We start from the raw sequence: 12922 nt of genomic DNA on the forward strand, positions 1-12922 counted from the left end.
TGTCCAAGTGAAGCCCATGATTGTTCCCATTTCTATCTTTGAGGCCCTTCAGGTATTGAAATTTTCTGTCTGCTCTTGATTGGATACCAAATCATTCAGTAGTTGGGCGGACGAATTGCTTTGGTTTTAAACTTGTATTTGTTTCCAAGTTCAAAATTTGATCATTTGCTTTTTAAACTCCTTTTTTTTTTCTTGTGGCAAGGACGATTTTGGCTCAGCATCACATATAGATGGGATCTCTTCCCTGAATATGACTCAAACCTTTTGTTTCTGATTTTGGGCATTGGGTTGGAATTTTGATGCAATGCTCAGAACTCTCATCTTGCGAAGCAAATTTGGACGGCTTGCTAGCCAGCAAGCAACCATTTGTGGTCATATCTGCTCTTTGTGTAGATATGTGGAAAAGAAGCATGTGTGTGTATGTGTGTGTGTGTATATGTATATGTATGTTTTCACCGTAAGTGGCACAATCAGTTGGAAATGTGCTATGGAAATCTGGTCTTATCACAGAAATTTGTCTGATAAACGGGCCAATCTGAGCCACTTGGGTCTTCTCTTCTTTTCCACTTTGCTTTATTTATTAATTTGATGTCTTTCATTTATTTTCCGGTGGCATTTAGCTTTTTATATTTGATTTATGATGGGGTTATTTAATACAGGAACAACTATGTTAGCCTATGGGGTTTTCAATTTTGAAAGCATAAAAATTGAAGATTTTGATGTTAGTTTGCTTTGATGTTTGAGAATCGTGAAATGGGCAAGGAGTTTCTCTATTATTGGAACCCTTTGACTTAAATTTGTTGATTTTTCCAAGCAAATTTGCTTCTTTTGCATGTATACCCCTCTAACATCTCTTATTTGCATGTATACCCTTCGAAATCTCTAAAGATCTGCAGCTAGGAGCTCTCCATTCTGAGGTACATTTAAAAGTACTCCAAGTATTATTCCTCTTCTAGAATGCTCATTAGTTTTAGAGCACTGGCTAGGCAGGACGTTTTTTTTTGTGGGAATGCAGCTTGTCCTTGGTTTGAGCATGGGCTTTGAGAAAGTGAGATAGAATCCAGAGGGGTGGTGTGGTTGGATAGGGTTTTCCTCCGTTTTCTCACTCAGTTTTTAAGCAAATGAATCTTTTTCCAAAATTGAGAGTCTTCCTGTTCCTCTTATAGCAATTTACATGTGGCGATGATAATGGATATGACCATTGATGGGGATTGAGCATTTGAAGAGATATTTCTGATTACTGAAGTAATCTCAAAGTGGAACCCCATCTCCTTTCCTCTTCGAATTATTTTACATCTTCTTATAAGTTGTTGATTCAAAGGCAAGTTCGATGGCCTCGACAGTGCCTCTTGATTGGCTATCATATCAAGAAAAAATTATTGCAGTTGATGCTGCAGAAGTTCAGTTTCTGGGTTATTCTTTCCAATTTTCCTCTTCCTTTATGGATTAAACATTGTTTATGTGCTCTTTATGTTTGCTGTTTTCTTGAGGCAGTGATAATTTCGGCTCATCATCACATATTGCTGGGATCTTTATCCTGTTTACTCGTTGATTTTGGTTTAGGGCTTGGGTTTAGGGTTTTGATATCTCTGCTTTAAGGTCTCAATGAGATGGCAAGGCTACATTTGGACGGTTTGATATGCTCCCAGCAGGAAACCATTTGCACTGATATGTGGAAAAAGGAGAGAGAGTGTGTTCATGGGTCGATAAGCTTATTTTACATGCCCCTGTTTCAATGAGATGGGATTTCAATGCAAATTTTGATGGTTTCTGTCAATCAAGCAACCATTTGCAGCCATTCTTGAGCTCTGCAGAGATATGTGGAAAGAAATTGTAGTGATACATGTAAAAGGCAGCTTGGATCTTGTCCCAAAGCAAGCCTCATTTCAGATCAGTGTGAGCTGCTTCCATTTCCTTCTCTTTCCTCTTTTTTTTTCATGAAGTTAATTTCACATTTTTTTTGTTACTATCATATTTTTGTACATCCACATATACATATACATATAAATATACCATATATACACTTATATATGCTTCTCTTTATATGTAACTCTGTGGTGTCAACAGATGTGAGATTCTATACATTTATAATTAGCTGGTTCAATTTGTGTTTGTTTCTTTATTGAAGCTGCCATTAGAAAATTTCTAAAATATCACTTTTGTGTCTTACATTTTTTGGATTCAAATATCATTTTTCTTCTGAAAAACTTGGTTTGCCAATTTTCTTGCTTTGCAACTTTAATGCTCTCTTCTTTCAGAGTAGGCTTGTCAAAATAATCAAGCTGCTCAAGCTTTGTTCGCTCAAACTTGGCTCAATCTTCTGTCTAAATGGACTAAGCTTGATCAGTCTTTGCTAGCTTGAAATTGTTTTAGCTAATCTTGGTCACCGGTATTGGGGTCGACATTAATTTCAAGTTGTGCTTGATCACAGTTTGGTTCAATCAAGCTTGGCTCGATTACACCCCTAGTTTGTACTGTTTATTTCAAATGATATTCCCATACTGAGTTTCCAGCTAAATGGCGAGGCAAAGAATGGATGGCTTGCTCTTACAGCAGGCAACCATTTGCAGCCATATGTGAACTCTGCAAATATGTCAAAAGAAGGGATATAGAGTGTGTCTGCATATGACAACACAATGAGACCACCTGATGTAATAAGTGTGAGCCTTCTTTTGAGAGGATGGATGGTTGGAAGGGCCGATTCCTCACTCAAATTGGAACTTCTGTAATTTTAAACCCCTTCTGTAGCTGCTGCTGATACTGCTGCTGCTCATATTTTATGTTGTTTTCTCTTCTCTTTCGGAGGCAATGATGATTTTGGCATCCCTGCATCTCACGCATTAGATCTTTACCCTATCTTGGATGCATACATGTTGGTATTGATTTAAAGCGTGAGATTAAAATTTTGATGCTTTTTGGGCTCGTTCAGATTGCCCATCCCACTGTGTTCTTTTGCTGCACGAAGATGACAAGGCAAAATTAGGATGGTCTGCTATTGAGCAGACAAACAATTTTTGCCATGTACCGTGCTATGCTTACGAGCACTTCTACAAACTTTTAACAGAGTATTGTGGCAGCATCTTAGCTATTGCCATTTCAATGAAGGGATATGGAGATTAGATAGGGAGAGAGAGAAAGAGAGATAGATGGCTATATTTGCATGGGGCATAGTGGGTTTGAGGACTGGTCTTGGATTTGGCCTTATCCTTGTAATTTCAGTATCTGATAAATATCCAATCTGAGCCTCCATGTCCATTTCTTTACACGTTTTTTTTTTCCATATATATATATTTTTTGTTTTTCTGATGTTTAATTATTAGGTTATGGTAGGTAGATTAATTTTTGATGAATAATTAGTTTCATGTTGTTGATCTTTTGATACTGAAGCATATTTACAAGGCAGAAGTCTGAATGATCGTTTGTTGATGTTAGAGCTCTTAAGTTGGGTATTGTATTCTTGTACTATTATTCTGATATAAGTTTTTATCCTTCTGAAGGTTCTGTTGTTTGGTTTAGTTGCCTACATATTCTTTTTCTAGATCATTCTGTACAGGCAAAACTGGCTTTTTATTGGCCCTGCATGACAGTAAAACGATAAATGAAGGGAGTTGAAGTTTTGCAACTCCCACTATTGATCTGTGTATGTTCTTTTCATAGATTTACATGTTCAGCAAACTGCAAAGAGGAAAGCTGGAGTACTACAGGTGCTGCTCCTACCTATAACAGCAATAATGACAGAAAAAGGTGCTTCTCTTACATTTCTTTTACATGAAGGCTGTAAGTGTAATATGCATGATGTAATCTTTGAGGAAATGATTCTTGACCGAAAGTATGATTATTGTGAGTAGCAGCTTAAGAAAGGTGCTATACTTTCTTCCTTTTGAGATAGTTATTATGGTGCTCATATTTTCTAAGAGTTATTATGGTGCTCATATTTTCTAAGGGCTTGTTTGACCAAAGCTTTTATGATAAACTTGTACAGTTTGACCATAATTTTGTTTCTATTTGATTCTAAAATGTCTGGTATGCTCCTTTTTCAGATTAGAAGAAACTTTGAGGTCATAAAAGTTTCTCATAAGACGTCGAAAGGAAGCCCACAACTGTGAGCTATGATGATGAGGGTATGGAGGGGGGATGAAGAAATTGTTGGCTGTAAATATTCTTCTTATTCTCCTTTCTGGGGTCTGCATGAATTTCTCTGAGGTGCTGATGATAGGATGCTTCTTGTTGATTGAATATGATATAAATGTAAAAGAGCTTGTGAGTCACCCAGGGTTTGTGTATCAACTATCATTCACATCCAACAACTTCCTGCTCAGAAGCATCATGCAAGTGAAGTCTTAGAGGAAAGTTTGTTAATCTATCCCTCTTTTTTCTCGTCGACTCACAAGCTCTTGATACTTACTACTTAACCTCATGTAAAAGCTTTGAGTACCAAATTGTAAGTACCAGTTTGAAATGTTATTATATGATATAAATGAGATGAAGCTCCGGCCAGTGTTTGTTGCTACTAGGTGAATGTTATAGTTATAGAGTTATAGTGGCTTTGGTTATAAACTTTTAGTTTCGTAACATAATAATAATTATTTTTTAACTATGTAAGACGTTTAAGTGACTCTTTGTGATTTATTAAGCGTTATAAGGTTGATTTATTCTTGTTTCAGAGTAAAGAATCGAGATTAACGAGGTAATATGTCATTACATTTTAGCCCCTAATTGTTTCAGGATGAATGGGGCGCAACCCGAATCATCAGACTCCATCACAGCCGTCCAACGCTCACGTGCAGAGCGCTTGCCGACTCTCCTATATAGACTACTATCGTAGGATCGTCCTCCTCTGTTCGTATCTTCCCTACTTTGCCTCGGTCTAGGGTTTCGGTAGTCGCCGCAAAATGGTACCCATCTCTCTGCTAGGGTTTCTTCAGGGTTTTCAAATTCCAACTCTAATCTCACTTCTTTTCTACCTTTCTCATCGCAGCCGTCGCACAAGACGTTCATGATCAAGAAGAAGCTCGCGAAGAAGATGCGGCAGAACCGCCCCATCCCCCACTGGATCCGCATGCGGACCGACAACACCATCAGGTCCGATCCAGATCTGAAAGTTTCTTTCGCCCTTCTTTTTATTTTTTTGACGATTTCTTCGCCTGATTTAGCTTGATTCGATGATCCTTTTTTTTCCTCGTTTAGGTACAACGCTAAGCGCAGGCACTGGAGGCGCACGAAGCTAGGGTTTTGAGGTCGTCTTCGAAGTCACCTTTTTATACTCCTCTGGAGAGATTTGAGCTTGAAAAGGAGCGACTTTTGGATGATTTAGACGTCGAATTTGTTCTTGTTAACCTTGAACTATATTCAGATCGGAAACTATTGCTTCCATGGATGAAAATTACCATGTTTTCCTTCATCCACCTATTAATGTTAATATGATGCATCAGTCGAATTAGCTATGCTTTAGGTTACGTTTCAAATTTAGCTTGGACTAATTTTTCTCTCCTCCCTTTTTGGCCAAATCGTTAAGCTTGTATCACCCAAAAAGAGAACAAAAATGCCTCGGATATCCCAACAGATATCCTTGGATAGCTGCTACCCCCCTTTTTTAATTTTTTAGTATCTATCACATTTTAATGGTGTTCAAATGATCTATCCTCATTTTTTTTAAAAAATAATAGGAGTAAATAGTCTTTCTAAAATTTGTCGAAGAAGGGATATTCCATAAGTTCTACATAGTTAATGAGATTAAAGCGTCAAAATAAAAAAAAAAAGGTCATATGAAAAGAATCAATATTTCAGAAGATCGAAGTGCCTAACAAACCAGATTGAAGTCTAGACGATGAAGTATGTATGATATTGAACTTAAAATATAAAGTTTAGAACCCCAATTCTAGGCTGCAATCTTCTATTGGCTTGTTGCTGAAATTTATTAATACTGCTAACGTGGCATTAATCACATTTTACGACTTCCGTTAGTAGTCTAGCTTAAATACCAATAAAGAAGTGTGACCCACATCAACAATACGTAACCACAATTATTATTATTATTATGTCGCCGATATTTAGGTATTATTTAACAACAATTAGGCACAAATAATCGGACTAGCTCATAAACTCATCATTAATATTAAAAAAAAGACCAATGAATTGCTTGATTATATCTGACTCGATCACATGCACTTTTATTAGAGTCCACTTGGCAAAGCAATAAATAGTTGTTGGTTCTGGTTGCGTGCAGTTGTTGGTGTCCTTTCCAGTAAAATACTTTTCAGTTATAATTAGGACGGTTAAGTTAAGTTAAGTTAATTAAAAGAACAAACCCCACTAACACAAACTCGAGCTTAACCCGAGTTAGACTTCGACCGCACCGACTGCGTCACTTTTCAACACCTCTCCGACTTGTCTCTGGATTCATGACACGTAGTACGTCATTTAAATTATATCTATATATTTAAGACTCAGTAATAATACCTTTTCAGAAGCGCCAAAATTAGCGCATCTCTTGTCGCAAGAGATTTAAATTAAAGCTTACAATATATATTGGTGGGAGCTTTGATCAAAACCACGTAATGTAATGTTATATATTTTTATTTTATTTTATTTATTTATAACCTCCCAAAACAAATATTTACTATTCAGGTCCAGCATTTAAAAAAATAAACTATCCTACCTTAACTTTAACTTAATTACATCCGGCAGAAAAGAAAATATTTTATTATTGAGAAAAAAATACCCCTTAGCTTTTATTATTTTATATTTTACCTTACCTTTAAAACTTATATTTATAAAATGTTATCTTACTGCATGACACGGAAATCCATAGACCACCACCGGCGCATTCTTTCTTTCTTTCTTTCACCCTTCCCCTCTCGTCTTCTTACCTTTCGTTGCACGCCTCGACAAGGACCAATCTACCCTCTTAAAGATGCCTAACACCCCCCCTTCAAAGCTTCAAAGCCCACAGGGAGAGAACGGTCTTTGTGATCGGCCCCCACCGAGAGACCCTCACGAAAAGTAGTAGGTCGGCTTTCCCCCACTTTAGACCCCCTCTATTATCCATTTTATTTTTTTATTTTATTCCCGGTTTTATTCTTCCCTTTATAAGCCCCCACTTCTCGTCTCCACTCCTCGGACTTTTGTTTTGTTTTGTTTTCCTCCCAACGCCACGCCCCCCCATCTCTCTTCTTCTAGGGTTTTCTTTCCTCTCGGAGCTATGGCGGAGGACGACGACGCCGGAGAGGTGGCGGCGGCGGCAGCGTGGATCGTCGCCGACCTCCGGTTTGCGGACGTGGGGTGGACGGCGCCCGCGTGGTTGCCGCCCTCGGCGGATCCGGATCCGGAGCTGGAGACGGAGGAGGAAGGGGTGGCGGCGGCGATGGTGCCGGCGTGGCCGCACGTGCCGAGGGGAAAGCGGTCGATGAGGAGGAGGACGGCGGCGGTGGCGGCCGGGAAGAGGATCCGGGAGGTGAAGAGGGAGGCGGCGAAGGAGAAGGAGAGGTGGATGCGAGCTAGCCCGTCCTCGCCGCTTGACTACAGTGGCGGCTCCGGCGCGTCGACCAGCGGCGGCTCCGGAGGAGACGAAGGTTCGAGCTCGCCGGCGAAGGTGCCACCGATTTTCGCCTTCGGCGGTGGTGGGGGCGGCCGCAGTGGTCCCACAACAGCATCCAAGGTCTGGTCCTCTCTCCTCCTAACCCACCTTTTTTTTTTCTTTATGACAATATTACCCTTGTCAACAACCAATAATTCTTTTTTCCTCTAATTTTTTTAAGTACGCCCCTCGTCTCATCGATCTGTCCATCTTCTCTATCGATCTCATTATTTCTCTTTTTTCTTCCATTTATTTATTTTTTAATCTTTATATCTCTTAAGAGAGTTTTGACTCCTTTCTTGAAAGGGCATTCTGGTCAATTCGCATAAGGAGGCGCGTTTAGCCACTTCCCCCTTCCTTCTCTTTCCCGTCCTTTCTGCCGCGGGTTTCTCGCATCCCACGAGTCCTATTTCTCCTCCGACGTCAAAATTCCCCAAGTGCCCCTTCGAGAGAAACTCACGTAGTAGTTTTCGCCCGGGGCCATTTTCGTCCTCCTTTATCACCCGATGCGGTTTCGCGTGTGCCGTGCGGGTGGGGTGGATGGGGGGTTGTTCCAGGGTCCCACTCGGGGAGTAAAAGGGTATTTGCTATTAAAAGAATAAAAAGAAAAAATGAGATGATATTCTCACCCTTGGATTCTACTCATCCTACGCCGCTTGTTCGATGGACCTGACGGTCAAAGTAGGCGTGAGAATAAATGGGAACGTCGGATGGGATGAGATCTCAACTATGGATCGAGCGCAAGATCCAGTCTGTAGGCTGGTAGCCACTAGATTGTCGCCACTATTCAAATGCAGGGGTCCGTTTTGTCTTCATTAATACACCAATCTCTTCCTCTCTCTCTTCGCATTAATTCGCCTTAGCCTTTTTAATTGCTTTAGTCCTCATTAGCGGAAGCGTGGCGGTATCTGACCCGCTTTGTACGTGTGTGTGTGTTTGTGTTCCAGTTAGGTCATGCCGAGCGGCAGCTGTCGGTCCTGCGAATCCAGGCTCCGAGGCCGAACAACCCGCGCCCAGGGAAGAAAATGGTGAGCTCTTTATGACCTACTCATTAAAGTTTTAAAAGACTTTTTTTTTTGACCAATTAAGATATTAATTGTCGAAATTGGCCTTTTGTCATGGGGCAGAGGCTACCGGAGTTGCAGGATGTGGTGAGGTCACTGATGGGAGAAAGAGAGATGCTTCGGAAGGTGATTAATTCCTTTTCAGTTCACTATATTTTTTTAACCCCTTAATTTGGTTGACGATTTGTTATTTATTGCTCCTTTTAAAAATCCCTCCCTTTTAAATAATAATACAGGACGTGAAGGAGTGGCGCAGGGCTCTCGAGGTACTCTCGGCGGATAACAAGAAGCTGGAGGTGACCACACCACCCTCTCTCTCTCTCTCTCTCTCTCTCTCTCTCTCTCTCTCTCTCTCTCTCTCAATCTCTCTCGTCCTTAAATGGATAAACAGGATAAGCCATTCCAAAGCTGTCCCTCTTACTAACAGTTGGGGCTGCATGCCTGATTTGTGTCATAGGTGGCAGTGGAAAATTGGTAGGCATGGTGGGCCTTCATGGGTCATGAATGTGTTCCACTGTGCCTGCCAATCTGCACCAGCCACGTCCCCAAAAGCTGCAGCTTTTGTTTTCCCTCTACGGGCCTTCGTGGGTTGATGGGTCCATGGGTAGTGTACTGTTCCTAGTGAAGCTTCCTTCCTTCTTCTTACATGTTTGGTCTAGTCACGGAATGCTTGCTACATGGAATCTGACCCAATTCCCCACTTTGTCGTGGTACTCTTGACTAGGTGATTCTTGGTTGAAGTTGCACGCATAACAACTTTCATTTACTTGATAAAAAATGAAAAGTATTATTGATCATAAATCTCAGTTCTTGTTGCAATATTTCTTCATGGGTTCTATTCATCAATTTTTTTTCCTGTTTCTGTTGATCTTTATGTAGTAAAGAGCTAGCTTTTATTTATACTTAATGTGGAGTTTGCGTGGGTCTTTAACAACAGATGGTCCGACCTTTGAATTGGATCCAACTGTAGCCTAACACGAGGTATTGACGAGGTATTGTGTTGGGCTTCAGTAGATGTATATTCTGGACGTGGATGCAAATCCAGTAACTACCGGTATAAATTTTAGGATCTAGACCTGGTAGTATTGGACCACTTTCTTGGTTGGAGTACTGAATTTGTCTTTTTATACATACTAGTAGCTCTATCTGGTAACATACAGACATCTGTGTGTCTTTTTATGCTATGTCGCAGCTTTATGCTCCCATTTCTTTTTATCTGTACAGAATTTATCTTGCAGAATTTAGGGTAACAAGTTGTTTCTCAGTGGAATTGGTTTGTCTCTTATGCAGTTGAGGTTGAAGAAGAGGGTCACACTAGATGCTCCTGTTTCGCTGGCGACGGAAGAAAACAAGCAGTCTGAAGCATCTCCCCTCCCTACAATACCTTCTTCTCGACAGAGTCACGGAAACGACTTTGAAATTCCGGATCTCAATTTTCCAGCTCCTAATGATCTACAATGATGCAACAAGGATTCAGAGAAATGGGGGCTTTGCTGCTAACTGGTTCGAAGTTTAGAAAAATAACCTCTTTTAAGTGTACATAAAAGCTGGCCTGCCGAGACCATCTTGAACAATGCAGGTTTGGTGATAATTCTCTTATTAAGTCTGATGAGGGGTTGCCATAAAGTGGCCTAACTTATTTGATATATTAGTTCATTAATGATCTTGGGTTTGTTATCACATTCCCACACTTTATTCTTTAAAGTTTAACCTGATCCCAAATTGTAACCATTTTGACAGCCATCACTTTGGATGCATAACTTATCAGATGGTGTTGCTAATTTATTTACTGCCCACTTTTTATTCACCTCAACTGTTGTAGATTGATGATTCATTTTAGATGTTTATTGTAAAGCATTATTGTTCACATATTCTAGCTAGAATTGTGAATGTTCATTCGATTTGCTTGAGATAAGTTCATTAATAGAGTCTCGCTTCCTTCCCGCAAGCGAGTAGTATAGATTGGTCTCGAGCAGTCAGAGATATATTGGAGAGCGATAAGATATAATTTATGACTGCTTTAAAGAAAGTAGAAAACTACGGAGAACGAAACAGTATGGAGATTACAACTGGCCGAAATTAGTATTTTATCATTCGATCCCTCCATTTGCTTCTAATCCAGAAAGAGAAATATAAAGGAAAAAATAAGCACTATTCATTCTGGTGATGTAATGATAAAAAAAGAAAACCTTACTCATCCGCAAAACAAATTTGGGACATATTTAGGGAAACACCAACTTTCCAATCTTGAACATTAACTAATCAGTTAGGAAATTTTGATGGATTTTGTTATTATCGACATAACTCCATATATATATATATATATATATATATATCTCCAACCTTCATCTCCCCAAACCCAGCAGCATCGAAACCAGTTCATCTCCCCCAACCCTCTTCACCACCAAAACCCATCTCCACCGAAACTCGTCTTCATCTCCTAGCTCCCGCTGGCTATTACCACCGAAACGGTATTTAGTGGTCTTAGTCTATAAGCTCCGATCGGCTATCTCCAAATTCCCATCGCCTCTAAGCTCCAAGCTTCCATCGGCCATCTCCATGCTCCAAAACCCCTCTTCTTCACTGGCCCACGAACTATCGAGTCTTATCGAGCTGGGCCTGAGTTGAGCCCAACTCGGTCAAGCTCGGCTCATCTACATCCCTACATACTTTATACTTACACCCCAATCCTACGTTCACGGCGCCAATAAAACAATTTCTTTCTTTAATTCTTAAACGACCAAACTAATCTTTTCGATATATCATTCTGACTCCGCCCCCTCACTGTCCTGATGCTCCGTTACACTCGCGTTGTTCTTATCTTTTTCCCCTCCACGACAACTAACTACACTCTATATATGCGAACCATTCGATCCTCCCTCTTATTCGTTTTCCACTTCTCTTCCGTTTTCGATCCTTCTCCCCGAACCCTAACCCTCCTAATCCCAAATGGAGCTCCAGAGGCGCCATGGCGACTCCTCCCCATCCTCGCCACCCTCTCTAAAGCAAAAGATCCGCTCCTCGATCCGTTTCCCTTGCTGCCTCAATAGCTCCGGCGCCGCCCTCTAAACGGCGCCTTCAGGTACGACTCCCTCAGCTACGCGCTCAACTTCGACGAGGGGATCAAGGATGACGACGGAGTCAGAGTCGGAGCCGCCGTCGCCGGAGTGGGGTTCCGGCAACGGAACTTCCGGTCCAAACTTTCCGCTCGGGATCGTTCGCTGGGATCCGAATCCGATTGATCCTGACTAAGATGTGTAAATATATATTTATATTTATGGCTTAAATTCATTTACTACTGCACTTTATTTTGTTTTCGCTATGCTTTCATGTACTGCAACTGTTTAATTTAAATTTTTTTTTTAAAAATCTGAAGTTAACGGTATCGATGACTTTTTTTAATATAAAATTATTTATTAGTTTGAATAAAATTTATTTTATTTAAAGAAAAAAAAGAAGAAAAGGAGTTGCTTTAATTAATCAAAACGACTACAAAATGGGTCATTAACACATGGGATACCAACCCTTCTAAAATTGGTTTGTCAAATAATCTTCCATCATGGTGTGAGAATGAACAAAGTCAAAGCAGTGAAGAGGAGATCTAGTTGGCAATTGGAAGGACGAGATCAGCCCCACCGATGAATTACGAGTCAAAGAATTAGGAGATATCCAAATTTAATTTGAGGAACTATAATTTTTATTTCTCTAAATTAGAGTTTTAACTATTCTCTAGGCCAGAGAGAAATGACAAAATAACAGTTGAAGAATGAGATGAGAAGCTAATTATTCCATGGAACACAACATTTTGAGCAGGTACTAATTTTATCTATATCTTTTTATTTTATTTTTTAATCATCGAGTCACCTAGACTTTTTTTTTTATATTATATTTATTTAACAGAAGTAAAAGTATATAAATTGATTTTATATCATCTCCGGGCGGTCCAACATATAGTAGGTAAGGAGTCGTATTTATTTATTTATTTACGATTTTTTAAATCAGAGAATATATTTTTTTTCAATAAAATGAGAACAATTACTAATTAATTAGCAAACGAGAGAAAGATTGTTTAAAGTCGATTCAGATCAAGCCTGACTCATTCTTTAGTGGGCTAAGCAAGCTTTAGCTCTCTTAGAACAAATCTCTTCCGTGAAAGCCCATTACTATATCTTTTGAATTAAAACTTTCCTCTCTCTCATTGGCCCAATTACATATTACCCAATAGTTAGGGGTCTCTATGCAAAAATGACAGACAGACACAGAGAGAGAGAGAGAGAGAGAG

The 12922-nt window shown here is 39.9% G+C and overlaps 2 protein-coding genes across 2 annotated transcripts; both read left to right on the forward strand.

The window, feature by feature from the left end:
• Positions 1-4730: 4730 nt before the first annotated feature.
• Positions 4731-5649, forward strand: LOC140769918 (large ribosomal subunit protein eL39x). Its single transcript, XM_073110821.1, has 3 exons — positions 4731-4895; positions 4979-5082; positions 5188-5649. Exons 1-3 carry the CDS (start codon positions 4893-4895, stop codon positions 5234-5236), a joined length of 156 nt encoding a protein of 51 aa, XP_072966922.1. The 5' UTR covers positions 4731-4892; the 3' UTR covers positions 5237-5649.
• Positions 5650-7096: 1447 nt separating this feature from the next.
• On the forward strand, positions 7097-10429 carry LOC140770877 (uncharacterized). The gene is made up of 5 exons (XM_073112196.1): positions 7097-7657; positions 8524-8604; positions 8704-8766; positions 8877-8936; positions 9931-10429. The coding sequence occupies exons 1-5, from the start codon at positions 7202-7204 to the stop codon at positions 10099-10101; spliced, it is 831 nt and encodes a 276-aa protein (XP_072968297.1). The 5' UTR covers positions 7097-7201; the 3' UTR covers positions 10102-10429.
• Positions 10430-12922: the final 2493 nt, after the last annotated feature.

Source organism: Typha angustifolia, chromosome 11, assembly GCF_048772165.1.
Source record: "Typha angustifolia cultivar Huaian chromosome 11, ASM4877216v1, whole genome shotgun sequence".
NCBI classification, from domain to species: Eukaryota; Viridiplantae; Streptophyta; class Magnoliopsida; order Poales; family Typhaceae; genus Typha; species Typha angustifolia.

Excerpts from the sequence above, each read along its gene's own strand:
- LOC140770877 (XM_073112196.1), top strand. The coding sequence starts at position 7,202 with ATGGCGGAGGACGACGACGCCGGAGAGGTGGCGGCGGCGGCAGCGTGG. Across the intron at positions 8,605-8,703 it reads CGCGCCCAGGGAAGAAAATG|AGGCTACCGGAGTTGCAGGA; the intron begins GTGAGCTCTTTA and ends GTCATGGGGCAG. Across the intron at positions 8,767-8,876 it reads AAAGAGAGATGCTTCGGAAG|GACGTGAAGGAGTGGCGCAG; the intron begins GTGATTAATTCC and ends ATAATAATACAG.
- LOC140769918 (XM_073110821.1), top strand. Across the intron at positions 5,083-5,187 it reads CGGACCGACAACACCATCAG|GTACAACGCTAAGCGCAGGC; the intron begins GTCCGATCCAGA and ends TTCCTCGTTTAG.